This window comes from Cebidichthys violaceus, unplaced genomic scaffold (assembly GCF_023349555.1).
Source record: "Cebidichthys violaceus isolate CVI_PGR_0920_01 unplaced genomic scaffold, fCebVio1.0.p SCAF_2, whole genome shotgun sequence".
NCBI classification, from domain to species: domain Eukaryota; kingdom Metazoa; phylum Chordata; class Actinopteri; order Perciformes; family Stichaeidae; genus Cebidichthys; species Cebidichthys violaceus.
Genome location: NW_027176372.1, coordinates 9638146 through 9659225, shown reverse-complemented (window position 1 = coordinate 9659225; position 21080 = coordinate 9638146). Strand labels below are relative to the sequence as shown.

The following is a 21080-nucleotide window of genomic DNA, read 5'->3' as shown; positions in this document are numbered from 1 at the left end:
TTTTAGCACTAAAACACACTACTGTACAATGTAGGATAGTGTCATTTCTAAACCTTAACCAACTTGTAAGGTACACAAAATAACTTGATCTCATTTTATACCAGACGGCTGTATTGGGCCTTTATTAAACGTTCGATGGAGCATTGATGTAGCGAACAAACCACTGTCTTCACAAGGTTTCTGCTTTGGTGACATGTGAAAGTATCTTAAAAACTCAACCAGATAAAGTGTCCACACATGCAAATAACTGCATTTAGTCCTCGGCGTCTACACTAAAAATGCTTTAAAGCATCAATATAATGATGGTTACAGGTCAATACCATAACAAAATGTTAATGGCTTTATATACACGTGTATAATGTTTGCATGTAGGTTCCTTCACACTCGAGTTAATTATAGTCTGGTACATAACTGCAATAGAAACACGGACACGGGGAGTATGAGCTCAAACAACATTGAATGGCCTCGTGTTTCCTCTCACCCTACCATTCTTTAGACCGACACACTGGAGGTCTCCTCCATTTGCGTCAGTTTAGTTTTGCGTCAAACACAAATACATGGATTTGAAAACAAGTATACTAAAATGTATTTTGCAGGGGGCGGTGCTAGCGGAGTAAGTACCACGTCCCTCCCGCCATCCGCTGTACTTGTTGAAGCGTAGCAGAGCCTCCGGTGTGAGGGTGTTCTCTCAGTCTTTAGATCATTTCCCGTCCTCTCAGCACTTCATGTGCGTAGGATGACCATCGTAAGAAGACCTAAAATTATAACGAGAAAACATTCTAGTTCACATCTCACTTATTTTTAAATAAACAAATTACGCAACCTCATTTCTTATTTTTGCTCACCGAGAACATAAGCAGCTACAAGTTTCTTGTTAATACTTAAGTGGAGGTAGACAGGCACAGTAAATTCTTGCTCCCCCAGGGTCGGGAGCATCAGGGCGGCCATACACACCAGCCCAAGCAGCACCGTCAGCAGGCTGGGGCCCCCAGCAGCAGGACGGCTCTCTGTTACACACACACACACACACACACACACACACACACACACACACACACACACACACACACACACACACACACACACACACACACACACACACACACACACACACACACACACACACACACACACACACACACACACACACACACACACACACACACACACACACACACACACACACGTTAACGAGCGGATTTAAAAAGGATGTAAACAAATCCCCTGAAAAGACCGGAATCATGAAGGCGTTAAGTTTGTAATATTTTGTGGCTCTGAGCCACGAAAGCACATTGGTTACTACTAGAGCTATGAATCTGTAATAATGGGACAGGAGTAAATGGTGTATTTGTTGGGACTATTTTCTGTCACAGATTTGGTTCACAAAATACATGGTAAACACCTACCTATCTTGCTGCAAGATCAAGTTTGATGGTGACCACAACCTGTGTTAGTCATACTATGTTTGTTTTTTTTAATACTACAGGAGAGTAGTCAGTTATGTTCACAGACCACAAAAAGCATTGTAAAGCACCATGTCCAGTAAAAAGTTCCTGAACTTGAGGTTTATAAGCATCTGGCTCCATCTAGTGGTAAAACCACACAACAGTCCTTCGCCCTACCTGTCGGACACGCAGCAGTCTGCTCGAAAAACTCGCTGACCGCAAACTGCTCTTTGAGTCGGCGCTCCTCATCTTGGGAGCGGGGGCTGGGCGGCTCCTGCGAGGCTGAGGGGCGGAGCGTGGCCGTCACCTCTTTGTGGCCCAGGGCTTTCCGCTGACTCTGCTCCGACACCTGCAGTCGGAACTTGTCGTACACCCCGTAGTGGCACGCGCGCACATCTCTGTGTCGGATTACTCTGTGTGGACATAAGAGAGTTAGATTGACACCTCGCACGGCCAGATGAGGAAAGTCGGCTGTACAAAACAAACCACCTGACTTCAAAACATCCGGTCAAATTTGCCCAAGAAACCTAAAAGTCAAACTCACATGTCGACACAGCACTGTGGCTTGACCGCTCCGGTGGCATCAACCACAGTGTATTTGTTTGGCGCTGTGCACAGCACTGATAAAGAGAAGGAAAAAAACAACACACTGGTTATCTACATTATCTGGTGTTTGGATCAAAAACAGTACAGCATACACAGAAACCCAAATGGCTTGTGTTTTACCCCGCACACTGACCTTTAAACTTGAGGGCGAACTCATAGGGGTTGTAGAGGGTGAGCACCTGCTTGTGAGACGTCTGCTCATCGGCGTAGAAGATGAGCTCAGTGGGGAACACGAACACGGGAAGACTTCCTTCCACCAGCTCAGGCTGTCGATGCTGCTGCTGCTGCATTGGCTCCAGCTGAGCTCTTCCCCTTCCCCGTCCACGGTCTGCCTGGGCCCCCCCACCCCTCTTGCCACGAGCTATCACGCTGTGTAAACTCCCTTCAGGTGGAAACGGCACTTCCCGCTCTCATCGCCTCAGGGCCATGACACGTTACTGTGAAGAGACACAGGTGAGGAATAATAAGAGGCCCTGGCATGCCACTTATTTACATTTTACATTTCATGAGGAAAGAATTTGTTATTCCATGTATGCATCCAGCAGTTACTTTGGAGTTTCTTTGCACCTGAATGTTTTGCATGTGACAAATACAATGAAGCTCATTTAATTCCAAGGATTCAACTACAGCCCAACTGATACTGAAGCCAATACTAACATTAATATTAAAGAGTTTAAAAAATGTAATCACTATAGGTTATATTAATGGTGCTAATGATGATTAACTATGTAATTCTGACACCGTTTTATAATCCACCTCAAATATGTAACCAATTCCACTGCCCTGGTAAAAAAAAAAAATAGGCTCAACAGCCCTTTAATTACCCAAGAACACTTAGCAAAACCAACATGTCAGTGAAGCAGCTTGTGCCCTTCTACCACTGATCTATGAAGTGTACTGACATGTTGTATTACAGTATGGTATGCCAACTGTTCAGGAGCAGACAAAAGAGCTCTCCAGAGAGTCATAAGCACAGCCCAGAAAATAATTGGACATCCCCCGCCCTCGCTTAAAGACATCTTCTGATCACGCTGCCTCCTCAGAGGCAGCAGCATTCTGGAGGATGCAACTCAACCCGATCTCTTCTCTCTGCTGCCATCTAGAAGGCGCTACAGGGGGTTTAAGGAACACACTTCCGGGCTCAAAAACTGTTTCTACCCAAGAGCCATCCTTGAACTGAACACCTCAAAAGTCTCCCACCACCACCAATATCAACACACACCCACACCACAGGACTAGAGCTGAAATAGCTAAAAATGAAGAAATGTACAATACCTGTATACCTGCTATGATATATCTATAAAGTGGAATAGTACTTGTATATGTCACTTTAAAATAAATTTACGTCACTTCCGTTATCTGTTGATAAAGCACTTCTACTGCATTTAAAAAAATATTTCATTGTTACTATGGCAGGTGCATGTGAGGAGTGCTAAATGTGTGTTGTACACTGTGTGCAATGACAATAAAGGCATTCAATTTATCTTCATCATTTATTGTTTCTTATTGAAGGGCATATACAGTGATAATTGTTACTAATAAATTTGTCAGAACTGTACACTTAATTGCTAACATATATTTCTTTAAACTAACTAAACTTTGAATGCAGGACCATTATGGGATATAGTCTATAAATTAAGTATTTGGATGTTCTTGTTGTTGTTTTCAGCCAAAGGAGTATAATTAAATAAGGGTTGAAGGCAGGCCGGATCAATTCATAGTTCATGGAACTTACTGAAGTTCAAAATGGCAAACATTAGAAAGTAAACTCCATGTGGCTGGTCACGTGCCCTGGTGTGTTTACATGGTTAGGGTAGAGCTCAAGGAACCAGTCTCGTGGTGTTGCAACACATGTTATACTCGATGTACACACTCAAAAAAAATCACGATTAATTAATTATATTTGTAGCAACATAGCTTTAACATCAGTCAGGTAGTTTTGTACCAACTATGCCGTCTTGGTATTCGTATTTGGATATGGTGTAAGCTAACATGTAAGCTACCTTAAACTGCAGTGTAATCATAGGTGACAACGTAATGAGGGCTTTTTTGCAAGTGTATTGGTTATATATTTAGCAACAGGGACATTTAGAAAAAAATCAACCATATCTTTGGTAACTCTCTAACATAATTCTACAGTTTGGCTGCATTTGTTTGCTCTGACACTGTAACAACACGTAGCTATGGTGTAATGCTAACGCTGTAACGTTACATAGCGTTAGCGTTAGCTAGCGTTAGCCGTTAGGAAACCCCCAGATGTTAGCTGATAGCCACTTAAACGTTGTTCGCTCGCAGTGTCATCGCAGAAAATAAAACACAGATGTTTCATGTCAAGACAGAACTGAGACTTTACCTTGTTGTCAGCACACGGGCTCGTATAACGCTAGTGCTACTACAGGGGCTGGTGCTTCTGTTCCCACCCTGTTGTTGTTTCTCTCCAGCTTTCTTTTCTTTGTCAATAATATACTGCAGACCTCGCAGTGCATGCTGGGATGGCGGAGGGCGAAATGCGTGCAAGACGTCAACAAAGCAGACGTAAAGTGCTCCAAACAAGGCGTAAGATGTTTGTAATAAGTTAATGTACGCGTATTAACGCCGTAAACAAATACAAATTCAGTTAGGCTGTATTATATAATACTTTTGAGGTATTAACTGATTTATAGGTATTGGTAATCATATAACTTAGCTAAAAATGTTGATCAAATATAGCTACTTTGGACTATATACTCAACTAGATTGAAGTGCATTTATTTCCTATGTGTTTCACCACGACGATCAAGAAGGGAGTTTATCAAGCTATTTCACCTTGCACAGACAGAGAAAAGTAAACGCCTTCAGATTTAGGTTGACGTTGAATCGTCTTTGCATGAAACAAATATCCGCCATCCAAACTGCTTTTCGGTGCAGCAAATACAAAAGAAAAGCAAATAAAATTGTTATATGTACAAACATTGTAAGCAGATAAACCTTTGTGGGAAAGATAAGGCCGTCATCTGGAGGTAGGCATTATGTCTGGGTTTGGACACTATGACTTTCCACTGACCTTTAAATCTATGAGGCATTTATTCTAACCTCTTTTAATACAAACGTCTCATCGTATAGTAAACTTACATTTTCATCGTCATTTGTACAATAATGGTAAGGTATTTGATTACGTGTTAAAAGGGCATATCAAGAAGACCCTTAATGTAACAGCGATGCTGCCCTCAAGTGCTGTCGGATTTATTACTCATCATGAGAGCACATGCGGATCGGGCGGTACCTTTTATGGTTTTAGAGGCTTGATTGTGTAAGCGACTTTTCCACTGCTGTATTTCCACTATTATATGGATTTAAGGGTCTATTTGAACATGCATATATGTGTATTTTCTATCTCTATTGACTTTTCTTTGTGTATCTAGTTTTTAACCTAAACGTGCATTTTCACTTTATTCTGCCATTGCAGCATATGCTGTTAGTATAACACTTGATTCAAAAACTTAAAAAAATGTCCAACTGAAATATGTTCTATACTTGGTGAGGACACGTAACTGCACGTGTTCTTGTTATGTTGTGTGAAGATTCGGAAGGATGCACCCTTTGAGGCGCCTTGAACGCAGCAAGAGAGAGAGACAATCAGAGAAAGAGAGAGAGAGAGCGTGTGTGTGTGTGTGTGTGTGTGTGTGTGTGTGTGTGTGTGTGTGTGTGTGTGTGTGTGTGTGTGTGAGGGAGGCGGGATGCGAGGGAATTGGCAAGAAATTTTGAGAAATTTCAGGTCTGTAAATATGATGTATGCAGCTACAACGTTATCACTTGTCTTAATTCAAGCCAGATAGGCTCCTTCGTAATAAGGAATACATATATTATTAAACACACCAGACGATGCTTTAGCATACCCGCTCGGTTAGCATACGTACAATTAAAACGTTAGGCTGATGCACTGAATACCATACACACGCCATCTCGACCTCGTTATATATTTATATATTGTACGGGGCGTGGTCAGTGGAGTCGGGCTCAGCCAATGGCGTCGCAGCGGAGGGAGCGGGGCGTTCCACTCGGTTAGGAGCAGAAGTTGAACAGCGCGAGCCGAGACAGAGCTCTAGAAAGGCAGATAGGGAGAGAGCAGAGGCAACGGCCCTCTTCTGGAGGGGGGGCTTATTATATCAAATATATACACACATGTGTGAACTGTCTGGCCGCACGATATAGGTCACATGTGGATAACAGTAATTTTAGAAAAGCATACAACTGCGGCTTTACATTTAAAATGCCTATTTTACTTTTCCTGTTAGACACGTCCGCCTCTATGAATCAGCGCACTTATTTGGGTACGACGTATCTGGACGTTGCTAAAGGCGCGGTTGAGGTCTTTATGAAGGTAAAGAATGATTTTACCCCGACTTTTTTCAGCAAGTATGCAGCTTTGGTGAGCTTAGGGTTCCTTGGGCAAGGTCGGTCGAAATTAATATATGTTGTTTTGGCTTTCTTTTTTGACAGCTGCGTGCCCGAGACCCGGCTAGTAGAGGCGACAGGTACATGCTAGTTACATTCGATGATCCACCATACGGAGTGAAGGTAATTAGCAACTGATACAATGTTTACATTTGACCAGTCGAACGTATTTTTCTGTCAGTGAGACTTTATTGTCCTTCTGGTTTGTAGTCAGTGTTGGGCGGCTTCCCGGTGGCGAAAAAACGGCAATTTTTTGCTCCAAATAACCGCAGACCCGGAGCTGCACTGCCTCCGACCATCCAGCGGACATTTTGCTTTTGTGTTGAGAAAAGTCTCGGGCGTTGAGATGGAGGCGGGGAGATTTATTATCGCCTCTGACGTCGCTCTTTTTTTGAAAGTACAATGTCTCGATTGGTCAAAGAGCCCGCCAATCATTGTCAACTCCTCCCCTCGCATCATCCATGCATTACCATTGGCCAGTCTGGGCTGAAAGTTGATCAGCCCTCTTCATCATTTTTATGTGAGTTCGCTGAAAGAAAATTATCATTATTCATATGATAATTATTTGTCATACCGATACTATGAGCATTATGGCCCAGAATACAAACACTGTAGTTGTCATACACATAGGCAACAAAACAAAAAAACTGTGAATCACTGCAATAATTTCAGGGGTTTCATGTCAGCAAAGTTATACCCTCCCATAATCAATTGACTTGTTTTATGACCTGCCACACATCTCTCTCAGAGCTTCTTAAGCCCAATAAAATACAATCCTTAGTACCCACACAAGTCCCTGATCTGCTTTAGTGGCTGGTCTGTTTCAGGAATCTCTTAACTTGCCTAACTCTGTCTACAAACACCACTCTACTACTCTCAACACAATATGCACAGCACTCACTCTACCCCATGTCATAAATGACGTGAAGACATATAGAATAGTGCTTACCTAATCTTTTTTGTTTTGTTTGTATGCCCCATGGCCAAATTACAAAATACCAGAGCTGGGCAATAATTGATGAAATCAATGCTTAGAAGATGAATACAGAGGTAGATGTCATAGAGTATTATGCAAATCAAAATATACTTGTAATGACTAGTTAATTCCATATTTTTAGTTTTTAATAATGCTGTGTATATAAAAAATATCAGTGCACTTTGCTGCTGTGCCCAAACAGCTGCAGCTTTTTTCCAACTAAATGATAGCTATTATAATATTTTACTCTCTTCATTTACATGCATCAGGAAATAACTTCTAATTATCATACAAGCAAGAAATAAATTAATACAACCTTTTATAACTTTTGATAGATGCGCAAAACCAAATTTAAGTGAAGGTACTTCCCTTTTATTTAATAGAATTCTAAACATTTATTATAATGCTTTTATTGCAATATATTTTAGTGTACTTTTGAGTTTTTTTCTTCTTTCAGCTCAGTCTTGCTTAGTGTTAATATTTAAAGCAGTGCAAGAAGCAAAGCTATCTGTCAGGCTACATGTGGCTCTTTATTGACCTCCAGAAGGACCATTTAGAGCTCAGTGCCCCAGCACTTAAAACATCATGGCACACTCTGTGTAGGACCGGGGTCATGACTAAATGTTATGAGTAGATTCCATTGCTGTCATTCAACTGATGCTTCCTACATTAACCTTACAGTTTTCGCCAAAGTCCAGATCGTTGCTTCACGCGTCCCACTGAAACAGTCTTGTGTATTTCCGCCAAATGATCCAAGAAGCGCTACTCCTTGTAGAGTCTACCCTCAACTCCTCTTCCTTCTGCTCTTCCTCTCTTTGTCTTCGTCGCCTTCTCCTTTGTTGTTTCTACCGGCTCTGTGCACCGAGGATTATGATGAAAGGACGAGGTTATCCTGAATGGGGCTACTCTGATTGCACAGTTACAGAGGCAATAAATTGTTGATGTAGAGCGGGAGAGAAGGAGGTTGTGCGAGAGGAAAATAGAAATATTCTGTCATCTGAATTATTGAGCGAAAGCTAAGCCTTACATTTTCACTGGCCTACATGAGAGTATATGTCTTGAGTTTTTACTTTTCTACTATGTATGTGGATGTGTGTTTCCACCTTTAGTTTTGCCTCGGCTGCTCAGTGATGCTGTTTGTTTGACCGTATGATATTTATCACTCTGAGCCTTTCCTAGAAACTCCACCAAAATTTGTGGTTTTGGAAGGATATCCCAGCCATGATAATCCAAAAATCCACCCACTGGCCTCATTCACAGAGCACACATGTAGACACTGGCGCTACTCTCTTACATCTCTCTCTCTCTCTCTCTCTCTCTCTCTCTCTCTCTCTCTCTCTCTCCCTCCCTATATGTGTCTTCGGCCTCTCCCCCTCCTTCTCCCGATAAAGGAAGTGGTAAGCTTGCAGGTCATCCTTAGATTAAGCATGAAGCCGCACAAGTAAGGCACTTGACCCCGGCTGGAGAAAAGTCTGAGACCAGTTCCACACCCACATCCCCTCCTGTGGGAGCATGTCTTCGTTACGGAGGACAGGCGGCAGTGGGAAGTGTATTTCTGGATGCTTGTCATGTTTGAAATTGGACTCTTTCTTAAAGCACCATCCAGCTCAAATGTTGGCCTGAATTTCAACAATATTATCTTCCACTCCCAGAGCTTGACATAAGCTGATCTCATTTTATGGTTACTTGTTATGTCATGTTGCACACAATCAACGGGTTGCTTGGATATATATATATATATATATATATATATATATACTCATTTCACCAATGATGGCAGTCGCATGCTCGACACAAATCACTCTGTGGCTGTCAGGGAACAAAAGTGTCTGTTGGGTTTTCCTTTGTAATTACATGGTATGGGTGTCCGTGGGTGTGGATCTATTTTGGATTGGCCTCCTCTGCTGCTCAGCTGAGTAGCTGTTTGCTGTGCAGTCCGTTGAGCACACTGATGTGTGTTTCAGGCCGGCTGGAAGGAGAACCACGCCACCTTCATGTGCGAGCTGAAGAACCTGCAGGCGTCTGGGCTGACTACGTTAGGTCACGCTCTCCGCACCGCCTTCGACCTGCTGAACCTCAACCGCCTCGTCTCAGGCATCGACAACTACGGACAGGTATTTTGACGCCAACATTCTTTATGCATTTCTCTTGCAGCAGTTGGTAATAAGTTAATCATTATCGGCTGCAGCGGCGTGTGGCTAGTGCTGTTTTCACATTAGTTAGTGTGTGTGTGTGTGTGTGTGTGTGTGTGTGTGTGTGTGTGTGCGTCATCGTGGCAAAATGTGCTCCTGGAGACACCGACTGTCAAAGGAACTACCTCAGAAGAGGGTTTGACTACTTTGTTAGTAGTTTACATGTCGGTCGGTCTGTGGACAGATAGCGTCTCAACCGTGCAAGATGCAGCCATGAATCTTCACAGGTGTGTAGTTGAGAACAAAATGAAGGCCAGGTTTGAAGTTGGTTGTGGTTTAGTTTAGTTTTAGTTTATTTATTTATGCACAATTTAAACAATAAAATTTAAATAAATAAACATAACACATAATATCACAGTGCAGGAAGAGGCAAAAAGCCAACTGGGCTTATTTGAAGCCTCCACCTATATAATATTAAAATGTTACAATGTTACAGGGAACATAAAATGAATATACAAAAGATATGACTAGGTAAAATATTTTTGAAAAGATGTTTTTACAAGATATGAAATAGGATAACAATATCAATACATTACAAACAACGAAAGAAAATGTAATTGTGTGTGCGTGTGAGAGTAAGCCTGGGCTTGTGTTTGTTCAGGGGATATTGGTTCATAGACCTGCATTAAGTAATAGTAATGCTACAAGTCCCTATGAGTGAAGCAACTATAAATATAATAACAAGAAAGACATGAACAATAATACATAAAAAGCAATTACAAAACAGCAATACAATTTTATTTAAACCACCTTTCGAAACATTGTATAGAGGAACATTTTTTTGTTAGGTGGGAAAAGTCATTCCATAATTTGGTTCTCCTAAATCTTATATTGTCCTCTGCTAGTAAGTCATTTAGGAGGATGAAGATGTGAAGATTGATGAGTTGAGTAAGCGTGAACCTGTGAATTGACTTTAAAGTATAGTAAAGTTTAAACGGGGGGGATAGTGGTGAAGAGGCCATTGGCCCCCCAACTTCACACCCGTGGCTCGATTTGGTGGGGCGACTGGTGTGATCCCATCGCTACATGGTCTCTTGTTTAAGCTGCTTTTCAAGCAAAGATACCAAATGTTGCCTTTTCACATTTCCTAACATTTTGTAGAACACATGTTTAATTGACTTAATTGAGAAAATACTTGGCAGATTACTCAATAATGAAAAAGATGATAGTCGCAGCCCTAATTTTAATCATTACGCACAATATTTACAATTCAATATTTACAATTCAATTCATACTTTGACTGTATACAAATTAGATGAATCTGCCTTTTTTACTTTTGCATTGATTGAAACATGTAACATACATATTTAACACCTGATACACAATGATTGAAAAGACAGTGACATGCCCCATTTAGTGGTGGATTTTTTGTTTTAAATTAATAATAGCGTTACACTGATCATCAAGAATATGTATTGGCTTTTTTTTTCGTTTTTGCCTCGTGGGATTTTTCAAACTGGATTAGAGACAAAATAGATTCCACAATACAACACTAGTCCTGATATACCAGCTAAGTGAGTGTAAAACAAGGCTTACACAGTATATGTGGACTTTCCCTGGATAAATGAAGGGTTTGATAATGATAGTAGCCAAGCGTTCAGCTGGCGTGTCTTTATTCCTTCACCTCGAGACACAGAGAAGAATATCGACATTTGATTGCAGCATAATTAATCCACTTCGTCGTCCTCGGTTAGCGTTGCGCTGTCATCAGCTCCTCACGCTGCGTTTCTGCAAACCCCTGCTCCAAGGCAGAGAAAGATTACTACGCTCCAAGTAGTGTCACAAGATGCGTGCGGCGGGTGTGTGTGAGTCTACTTAGGCATTCTGTGTGTGAATTAGTGAAGGCTGACCCCTACAGCACAGTGGTGGAGGCCTCCGTCCTCAACGAGGAACACAAGGACAGATGCATTCTGACACAAGGCAGAGATTACAAGCTGCAACAAACAGTTCATATTAGTATTCAGTGAGTTATCACAGGTGTGAAGCTAATACCATGCTAAATAATGTGTTTAAGTAGTCCTCTGGTCAAATAGTATACCTGTATTTTGCCTTTACTGTTAGCATGAGAGACAAGTTACGTTTTATGTTTTAGGAGATGGAAATCTTTTAGAACACACGGAACAGTGTGAGGAAAAGAAAGCAGACTACTGAGAATAAATGGGGGTCATTGTTTGCTTGGACTTGGATGTTAATTGCTAAATGTCCCTCTTTCCGTCTCAGGGCCGTAACCCCTTCTTCCTGGAGCCATCTGTGATCATCACTATCACTGATGGGAACAAGCTCACACACAGCTCTGGGGTGCCAGATGAGGTGAGAGCACAAAACAAATGGCTACTGTTGCTGCAAGTTGCTACTGGGTGGCTATGGCTAAGTGGAGAGCAGGGCCGCCTTTCAATCATAGGGTCGGAGGTTCGATCCCCGCTGCTCTTCTAGTGTCATGTCAATGTGTCTTTGAGCAAGATACTTAACCCCAAAATTGCTCCCGTAGCTGCGTCTACAGGAGCAATTTTGTAGATAGGCTGAATTGTTAGTCGCTTTGGATAAAAGCATCTGCTAAATGACTGTAATGTAATGCACTTTGTACTGTTTGTAGTAATGCGATCCTTTCAGACTGTGTGATGACAGGAACGGTAAGGTTTGGAAAACGGTGACCTGTGGCAGCTTTTACATATAAAACTCTCCCATCATGCTTTTCTTTCTTTGCCCTGTCTGTTGTGCAGCTGCACCTGCCTCTGAACTCTCCACTGGCAGGCAGTGAGCTGACCAAGGAGCCCTTCCGCTGGGACCAGCGTCTGTTTGCGTTGGTGCTGAGGCTGCCAGGAGCAGCAACGCCAGACACAGAGCAGCTGGGTAGCGTCCCCACGGACGAGTCTGCCATCACCCAGATGTGTGAAGTCACCGGAGGTTCATCTTTTTCTTACTTCGGGTCCAGTATTTTATTTTAAGAATCATTGCGCCCCTGCGCTCATAGTTCATTCTATTATACGAGATAATTGTGCCTCTGTTTTTTTTTTCTCTCTCAGGGCGATCGTACTGTGTGCGGACACAGAGAATGTTGAACCAGTGTCTGGAGTCTCTGGTCCAAAAGGTTCAAAGTGGTGTCGTCATTAACTTTGAGAAGACGGGGCCAGATCCGCCCCTGGTTGGGGACGGTGAGTGGCACACTGAATGGACACAAGACAACAACTCTACCACTGTGCAAATCCTGCCTTCACAATTGTTATGTACATGTATTACAAGAAATGTAGTAATTACATTTTGATTGTACCAAAAAAAACTCAAGAGCCCAGTCGAGTGAGTAAAACACGAGTTTCCGAGCACATTATCGCCACACATTTCATACAGTAGGTTTAAGCAAAGATACTGTGGGCAGTAAAACAGGTGAAAGCAGAAGAGACTCCTCTTATCTTGGCTCACCACAGTGCAGTTCTTCACTAAAAGGAGAACTGAGTGCATTTCTAGTCATAAAGGAGTGTGAGTGTCTGTGTAAAGAAATGTTCTGAGATAATTTGACTCACTCACAAAGATTCTAAGTTAAATGTATTTGTACACTAATACATGTTTTTTTAACAATATTTAATGAAATGATTAAAGTTTATTTGGGTCCGTGACTCAGGGTTTGTTTGACAGCGGTTGCTCTTGAATTCACAGTAATTTTTTGTGTTTGAAATCTGGTTGAGAAATGTGTTCTGCTGTGTATAATATATATATTTTTATTTTACAGAGAACTCAGTGGAGTCAAGTCGGCCTGTGTCATCCTTCAGCACACAGCCGTGGCACAGTTGCCACAAACTCATCTACGTGCGACCGAACCCAAAGACGGGGGTTCCAGTCGGGCATTGGCCCATTCCAGAGTCCTTCTGGCCAGACCAGAACTCTCCGAGCCTGGTGAGCAGAGAGGCTGAACCACATCTCAGCAACACCTTCGGTTAACTCATAAAGAACTGGTCGACACAAACTTTCTCTTTCACTTTTAACTATTTAACTATTTTATTTGTCTTTCTGTCTCTCTTTAAATTGTCGGTTTTACTTTTATGCCTCTGCTCTGGCGGTAGCTGTGGCTGGAGGCATCATTTTTTGGGGGTTGTGATATCTCAGTAGCGCCTTGACAGAATTTCTTCAAATTTGTCACAAACGTCCACTTATACTCGAGACTGAACTGATTTGAATTTGGTGGTCAAAAGTCACTGTGACCTCACAAAACAACTTTTTGGTCATAACTCAAGAATTCATCTGCTGATTATAACAATTTCACACAAATATCGGATAAAATTAAGTGATGGCATTTTGGACAAATAAACTGCAACGCTACTTGTTGGCGGAGGCATACAACCTAGTTCCTGTGTCCAACTACAAACTCATGCTGAGATCTCAACTATCTGTTGCTTTTTAAAGAAAACACCTCATGGGGGCATACCGCAGATACGAATGTCTAAAAAGCTTCTTCTATTATCTCCATCTCCTGCTCCCAGCCACCTCGCTCTGCACATCCCGTGGTGCGTTTCTCCTGTGTGGACTGTGAGCCCATGGTGATCGACAAGCTTCCCTTTGACAAGTATGAGCTGGAGCCATCTCCACTCACCCAGTACATTTTGGAAAGGAAGTCTCCACACATGTGCTGGCAGGTATGGGAGACATCAACTCTGTTGGCTTGTTTTCACCGTCTCTGTGACTTTTCTGAAAAACTTGGTTCCAGTAGTTGTGAATTGTAATGATTCCTGCAATGACTTTATAAGTGTCCTTATAATTGTCCTTGTTGTCTTCAGGTGTTTGTTAACAGCAGCGGGAAGCAAAATGACCTGGGACAGCCGTTTGGCTACCTTAAAGCCAGCACCACTCTGACCTGTGTCAACCTGTTCGTCATGCCTTACAACTACCCAGTGCTTCTTCCACTCCTCGGTAAGACATATTGGCAGTAACTCTTTCCTTTTAAAGTGGCCGAAAAAACTTCTGGGTCAGTATGTCAGAGCTAATATTATATTAAAAAAGCTTCTTCTGGGTCATTTTATCCTCTGCGATCTTTGCCCCCAATCATTTTTGGTTATAATCACAAGTAACAGGCCGATGCTGCGTTCAATTGATCTCATACATCTGAATTAGGAGCTGTGAACGACGTCACACACGTGTTGACTGCGTTCCAGCACAACAACTCGGAAAAAACTTAATAGGGTTTGCTTTAGCCAGGTTAGCTATTATTAGCAGTACCAGTTGAAAACAACTCATCATGGCGGTATTTTGCACATACAAACACTGTAGCAACATGTTCAAAGATAGGAGTTAAACAGTACCGCATGTAATGACTGATCTAATGAGACACAAGTCAGACAGAAGTGCCATTAAACAGCATATTACTACAGCAAAGTCATAAACAGTTCATCTTAAACAATTTCTTTAAAAAAACACATCTTGGAATCACAATAACAACAAAAAAAACAGGTGACCTTCAGGTTAGGGTCATGGAAAACTCCATATCTCTATAGCTAAGAGAAAATCAAAATTATATTTCTTCTGCGGTTTCTTTACCTTTTCCCGGCCAACATGTCTTTCATCCCTCTTTGTCATTTTGAACAGCTGGACTCGTTATGCCGTTCAAACAGAACTACAAAACAAATCACCAAAAAATAAAAGAGTTCATTGTAATGACAAGGGTGGTTTATGCCACACTTTAAAGCTAACTACTGGGAAGCTCACTCAAACATTATATTGTGGTGGGAAAAGGGCCCTGTCAATGATTCAAGTGACTGTCCAGCTCTGCCATTAGAGTGGCCTCTTTGTAGTAAGACATTACAGCAATAGTTTTGTCAGTAAGAATACTCTTAAAATACGGAAACAAATCAAATTACGCATAAAAGCTCCAAATACTAAATTGATGATCCAATATGTTAATCATTCCACCCTGGATTAAATGACTCAGTCCTCACAGACTGGAATATTCAGGGTATCAAAGACATAAGCACGTCATACCTTGCTCTGCGCTTTATGTCGTTTAAGCAGCTACAGAAAACATTTAATATATTAATTCCGAGACTATGGAAAGTGTTTCCATAAGGCCCTTGATAGTATCAATGACTTTGTGTATCAATGACTTTGCGTATCATGGGGGCAGTCTTTGACTTTTATAATTTTGTGCTGAAGACATTATAATGTCAACACAAATGTACTTCAGCAGAATTGAGAGGTCGAGTTTGGTGGAGAGATTGATAATGAGACTTGGTGGGGGAACTCCAGATACAATCTGATTTCAAACAATGCAACCCTTTACAAACAAAGACAGATTACACAAAATTCTCTCTGATGTGTAACACGTCTAAAGAGGCAGACGGGACATTGACACATTCTCTTTGGACATTGTGGAAAGTTATTGGTATTTAAATGTTTCTCTAAAACATTTGAGAAAGACTGGGAACCTAACCCACTTGTAGAAAACCTTTTCTACTCATGTGGAAGTCAGACTGCAAACCAACATATGATGTGTGGAGAATAGAGTGTATGAATGTGTTGCATTGAGAAAGGTTGTTCTCTCATAAGAAGAAGATTTAAATGTGTGTCCGAATTTGGAGCCGTGTACTAGAGTATCTCAAGGGTAGTGGACTGGAGTAGACTGATGGTGTGAATGTGTTCCCTCTATCGCTTAGTATATGTATTTTATTTTACTAGTTATGTTGAAGCTGATCGAGAATGCTAAAAATGTCTTCTCCCCCTTTCTTTGTCTCCTTCCAGATGATCTGTTCAAAGTGCACAAACTAAAACCAAACCTCAAGTGGCGACAGGCCTTCGAGATGTACCTGAAGGCAATGCCTCCATACTTCTTCATGGTAAAGCGATGCGTAATATGTCTCTCATGCTGCCTTTAGTAAAAGTTCAGTACAGAGATTATTTTTCTGCATGTGACTAACATCCCCAATTTCCTCTCGCAATCTCCTGACAGCCCTTGAAAAAGGCGTTGAGGATGATGGGGGCACCTAATCTTATTGCAGACACCATGGACTGTGGCCTGAGTTACAGCGTCATCTCTCACCTGAAGAAGCTCAGCCAGCAGGTGAAGACTTTGACACTGTCACCCAAAACCTTCCACTTTGTTCTATTATGTGGTAGAGGAGTTGTAGAATTAGTATACTATTTATATTAATACAAACATATCGGAGAGGTTTTTATTTTTTATAAATGCTAAAGTATGCAATAGTCATCTAAAAGACTTGATGATGAAAATGTATCCCAAAGTGCTTTGCGGGTCTGTGCTCTAAACAACATTCCTGTTTTGTTGATGTAAGGCAAAGATGGAATCGGACCGTCTCATCGTGTCTGTGGGGAAGAAGGCTCCACAAGAGCCTGGCATAAAGGTGAAGAACCACTCCAGCTCTCCCTCTCTGGCCCACCGGCAGGACTTCAAGCAGCTGCTGCAGGGAATCACCGGTGAGGGGCCCCTTCGCCTGGCAGACGTCAACTTCAAAGAGTTTGCTGGCTTCCAGATCGCCCTGCTCAACAAGGTAGGTTTCAGAAGCATGACGTACTTTGTGTGGGCGGAAAAGTTACAGGAAAAAAGGGCAATTTTCTGAGTGTTGTATCTGCAGAAAGGATGTTATTTTACAAAAAAAGAATATATATATATATACAGTATATGTATTTGGTAGGTTTTCTCTGACTAGATATGCTGATGTGTTCCCAGGATCTGAAACCACAAGCTTATCGGAATGCCTACGACATCCCAAGACGGAACCTTCTGGATCAACTCACCCGGATGCGCTCCAATTTGCTGCGGACGTCGCAAAAACTGATCCGAGGGCAAGACGAAGGTATAAAGTCCCACTGATGCGGGGAACCTCTAAAGAAAATGTGACGTTGGAAGTTATTTTAGTTTTTAATTGAATGCTATTGTTTTGCCCCCATTCTGATGACAGCAGCGCTCCAACGTCCTCATTTTTACAATTCAGTCATAGGTGATGCGGCAATGCAGTTATAAGAACAGCTCATACATATATACAGAAGAATATATCTCTTGATCTAAATTGTATTCAGCAGATCCAGTTAAAATTTGTTTTCAATGATTTGTCCAAAGACTGCACCGAGACTGAATAGTACTAACCCAATCCCCCCCAAAAAGCAATATGAAACATCTATAGGGCGTCCTGTGTAATTGTTCCAGTATTTTGTTAATACTAATAAGATTGTTCTGTGGTTGTTAGACTATCTGCACAGTATCCCAGTGGCTCAGATGGGAAACTATCAGGAATACCTCAAAATGATGCCGTCTCCTTTAAGAGAGATCGACCCTGACCAGCCTAAACGCCTGCACACGTTTGGGAATCCTTTCAAGCAGGATAAGAAGGTAAAAACACATCAGCACAAAATACAGCTCGATACATTTTACATACGCACAAAGTGGTTCTTAAAGAGACTTCGTCATTCAATAATCAGTCCCTTCATCCTTTAATATTGTGTTTTCTCAGGGGATGATGATCGATGAAGCAGATGAGTTCGTAGCAGGCCCTCAAAACAAGAAAAGAGGAAATTCCAACGATGCCAACTCGAGTACTACTATGAAGAGGAGACGAAGCATGTCCCCGTTACTGCGGCGGCTGCAGACTCCACCGGCGAACACCAACCACGTGGTGGCGGGAAAGAGTCCGGTAGGGGTTCAAGAGCAGCAGAACCTCCTCAAACCCATTCCACTGCACAAAGGTAAGATTGAGATGTACCTAGAACATGAGAGTGCATCTATGAGGAATTGCTTGAAAAATATTGCCCAAATGGCACCGAATATTAGCTTTAAATTGTTATTTTTCTCGCCCCCCTCAGAAGTGGATGGCAACAACGTGGAGGTCACTGAGAGCAACGGTGACGGGGTTCTTGAGCCGGAGTCGGGGGAGATCTGGCCCGCTGAGATGGACACTGTAGCAGAGAGTCCTTCTCCACTGAGCCTCGAGGAGAAGGCCGGGCTGGGAGAGGCAGATCCGGAAGAGGACATCGAAATGGTGGAGGAGAGAGTGGTGGAAGATAGTCTAGACGAGCAGACGCTGGAGGAGAAACACAACTGTGACCGGCTGAGTCCACTGAGCCAGCTAGAGGACCCTGACGCTGACCCTGCAGCGCTCGAGACCATATTCATAGCCCCGCTAGATGGGAGCCAAGCGGAGCTGAGGAGTCAGGTCATCAAGGAGGTCCGCAAACCTGGGCGAAGTGAGTCAGTGCAGCACATCACGTTACATTCACTGTTGTTCTAATCTGGCGACAGTAGTGTCACATTTTGACCATTCGACCGTCTCTTCATCTCTGTGTGGTTTTACTTCCTCAGACTATGAGGCAATACTCGGTCTCCTGCAGCAGGTGAAAGGTCCGGTTAATGTTCAAAGGTACTTCATCCAACATGCAATCAAAGAGGCTGTCAGGTAAGAAACAATGACTCATTTTATACTTCGAGGTATAGGTTAAGTGAAGAAGTTAAAGCATCGCAATAACCATGTCTCTGACACACATAAAGACTTTTTATTGTAGATTTAATGTCTTTAAAGCAGGTGTACAGCTTTCTCCCTTTATTCTCTGGTTCTGTCTAACCTCCTTTGCCTCTCTGACAGGTTCAAAAAGCGAGTACTGATCCAGCAGCTGGAGACGTCCCTCGCCGAGTTGGAGGAGAAGCAGGCGACGTCCTCACAGCTTCCCAATGACCATGGAAGTTAGTGGTCAAGATGGGTTTTGTCACTAGAAATGGGAATGAAGCTCCTATTTCGTGGACTGTTGGATTAAACACCATAAAAAAAAGGGGGGGGGTGAAATGCACTGACAGCAGACACTCCCACTGTCCCTGTGCTGTTACATCACATCCTGTTGGAGCCGGAGGGTAAGGGGTTCAACTGGAGGAGGGGCCTTCCGGACTGATCCACTGAGGATGAAGTGTAATCCTCTTCGTATTGACAGATGCCTTAAACATCCATATGGCTTTTGTCTGTACCGGCACATTGTTGAGTAGACACACACACACACTCACACACTCCGTTAGACAGATACACAATATGCTGTGTGCATGGGATGGACAGGCACATTCCTGTTATTGTTGTTCTTCTCGAGCAGACCTTTATTCAGCTGGTCTGAAAAGGGTTTGTAAGACTGCAACCAGTTCCTCAATATATATATGTATAAATATATATATGTATATATGTATAAATATATATATATGTATAAATATATATAAAATCTAGTCAATACAATAACTGATTATATATATCACCCAAGCATAATGTTTTGGACTAAACATGGATCATATCCATGAAATACTAATATCCTCTTTCCTACCATTATAGCAATAGAACATGAGTTCAGTGAATGCAGCCGTTGGTATCCATTTAGTTACTATGGATACATACTCCTCAAACCCAACACACACACACACACACAGTCTAGTAAATCATACTCCACAAACACTCCATTGATTCCCACAGTCACAACTTTATTGGGAGGAATTTGTGCATCTGTCCGGGCTCAGTCGACAGTCACCTGTCGTGGATTTTAACAGCTGGTAATCTGCCCTCTGCAGCTTTCTTTTTTTTTTTACAAAAAAAACAAGTTAGTGCTCCTCCTTTGTTTTCCTTGTTTTTTTTATGACAGATGTACACTACTTTTTAATGTTCATAAGGAATATAGATTATTTTTTATGAATTTATTTCAGAGTATATGAAATATTTTGAATGAAATGTTTAAAGTCAATTTTGTAAACTGTTAAATACATATATAAAACTGAAAGTTTTATGAACATACTTCTTTTTTACAAAACAAAAAATAAACCAGTTTGAATGGTAACTCCATCTGTGTGTCAGTGTGAATATTTCTACCTAGAGGTTACTTCTAATAGACTACAATGTCAAAATAGTCAGTTGAGCATTATGAGTGTCTGATTCTGAAATGCAATGACTCTGTGGTGCAGCTCAGCTTTACCTGTAGTAGTCCTCAACCTTTATGGCTTCTCACCTCTTTAAACAATCATGTCTGCTTGTGACCCGTCCAACAAAAGAGTGACTTTTTCAGAGGCCTGACTAGATCCAATTTTTTCTTTATTCATGAGAAGAAAAAAAAAAGCTAAAAGTTAAGACTAAGTATGAAAAACAAACATTTTGTATAGTACGTTTGTCTTCTGCCTTTCTATCTTGATAATCAAGCAACAATAAGAAGAAAACGGGTTTCCACAGTATTTAGCATCAAATAAAAATAAAAAAAACATGAATTTTCAGCTGTGATTTTATCAGATGGATCAATAAATCCAACAAAGATATTTTCTATTTGGACCTCATCTCTGATGCGAGGAGAAATGGAAATAAAACGCTTGCAGAAATGTAACAGTTAATTAAAACGTCTCGATTTGGTGCAGATCCCTGGAAAACAGGCAGACTAAAAAGCTCAGTTTCACTGCCACCTAGAGGCCAACATGAACAACTGATC

At 41.8% G+C, this 21080-nt stretch overlaps 2 protein-coding genes across 3 annotated transcripts; one reads left to right on the top strand and one right to left on the bottom strand.

Annotated features, from left to right (window-relative positions):
* Positions 1-93: 93 nt before the first annotated feature.
* mospd1 (motile sperm domain containing 1) lies at positions 94-4511 on the bottom strand. Its single transcript, XM_068714293.1, has 6 exons — positions 4405-4511; positions 2185-2488; positions 1990-2065; positions 1623-1858; positions 846-1007; positions 94-755 (listed from the first exon to the last, which is right to left on the bottom strand). Exons 2-6 carry the CDS (start codon positions 2339-2341, stop codon positions 724-726), a joined length of 663 nt encoding a protein of 220 aa, XP_068570394.1. The 5' UTR covers positions 2342-2488; positions 4405-4511; the 3' UTR covers positions 94-723.
* On the top strand, positions 4454-20340 carry ints6l (integrator complex subunit 6 like). Of its 2 annotated transcripts, XM_068714289.1 has the most exons (19): positions 4454-4607; positions 6326-6411; positions 6531-6608; positions 9426-9575; positions 11874-11963; positions 12374-12557; positions 12677-12805; positions 13378-13541; positions 14126-14278; positions 14420-14552; positions 16374-16468; positions 16582-16692; positions 16925-17140; positions 17320-17446; positions 17837-17979; positions 18101-18332; positions 18450-18830; positions 18946-19039; positions 19226-20340. In XM_068714289.1, exons 1-19 carry the CDS (start codon positions 4544-4546, stop codon positions 19326-19328), a joined length of 2733 nt encoding a protein of 910 aa, XP_068570390.1. In that variant the 5' UTR covers positions 4454-4543; the 3' UTR covers positions 19329-20340. The 2 variants fall into 2 exon arrangements, with proteins under 2 accessions (XP_068570390.1, XP_068570391.1); XM_068714290.1 differs by lacking the exon at positions 4454-4607 and having other exon boundaries at positions 6142-6411.
* The last annotated feature ends 740 nt before the right edge of the window (positions 20341-21080 follow it).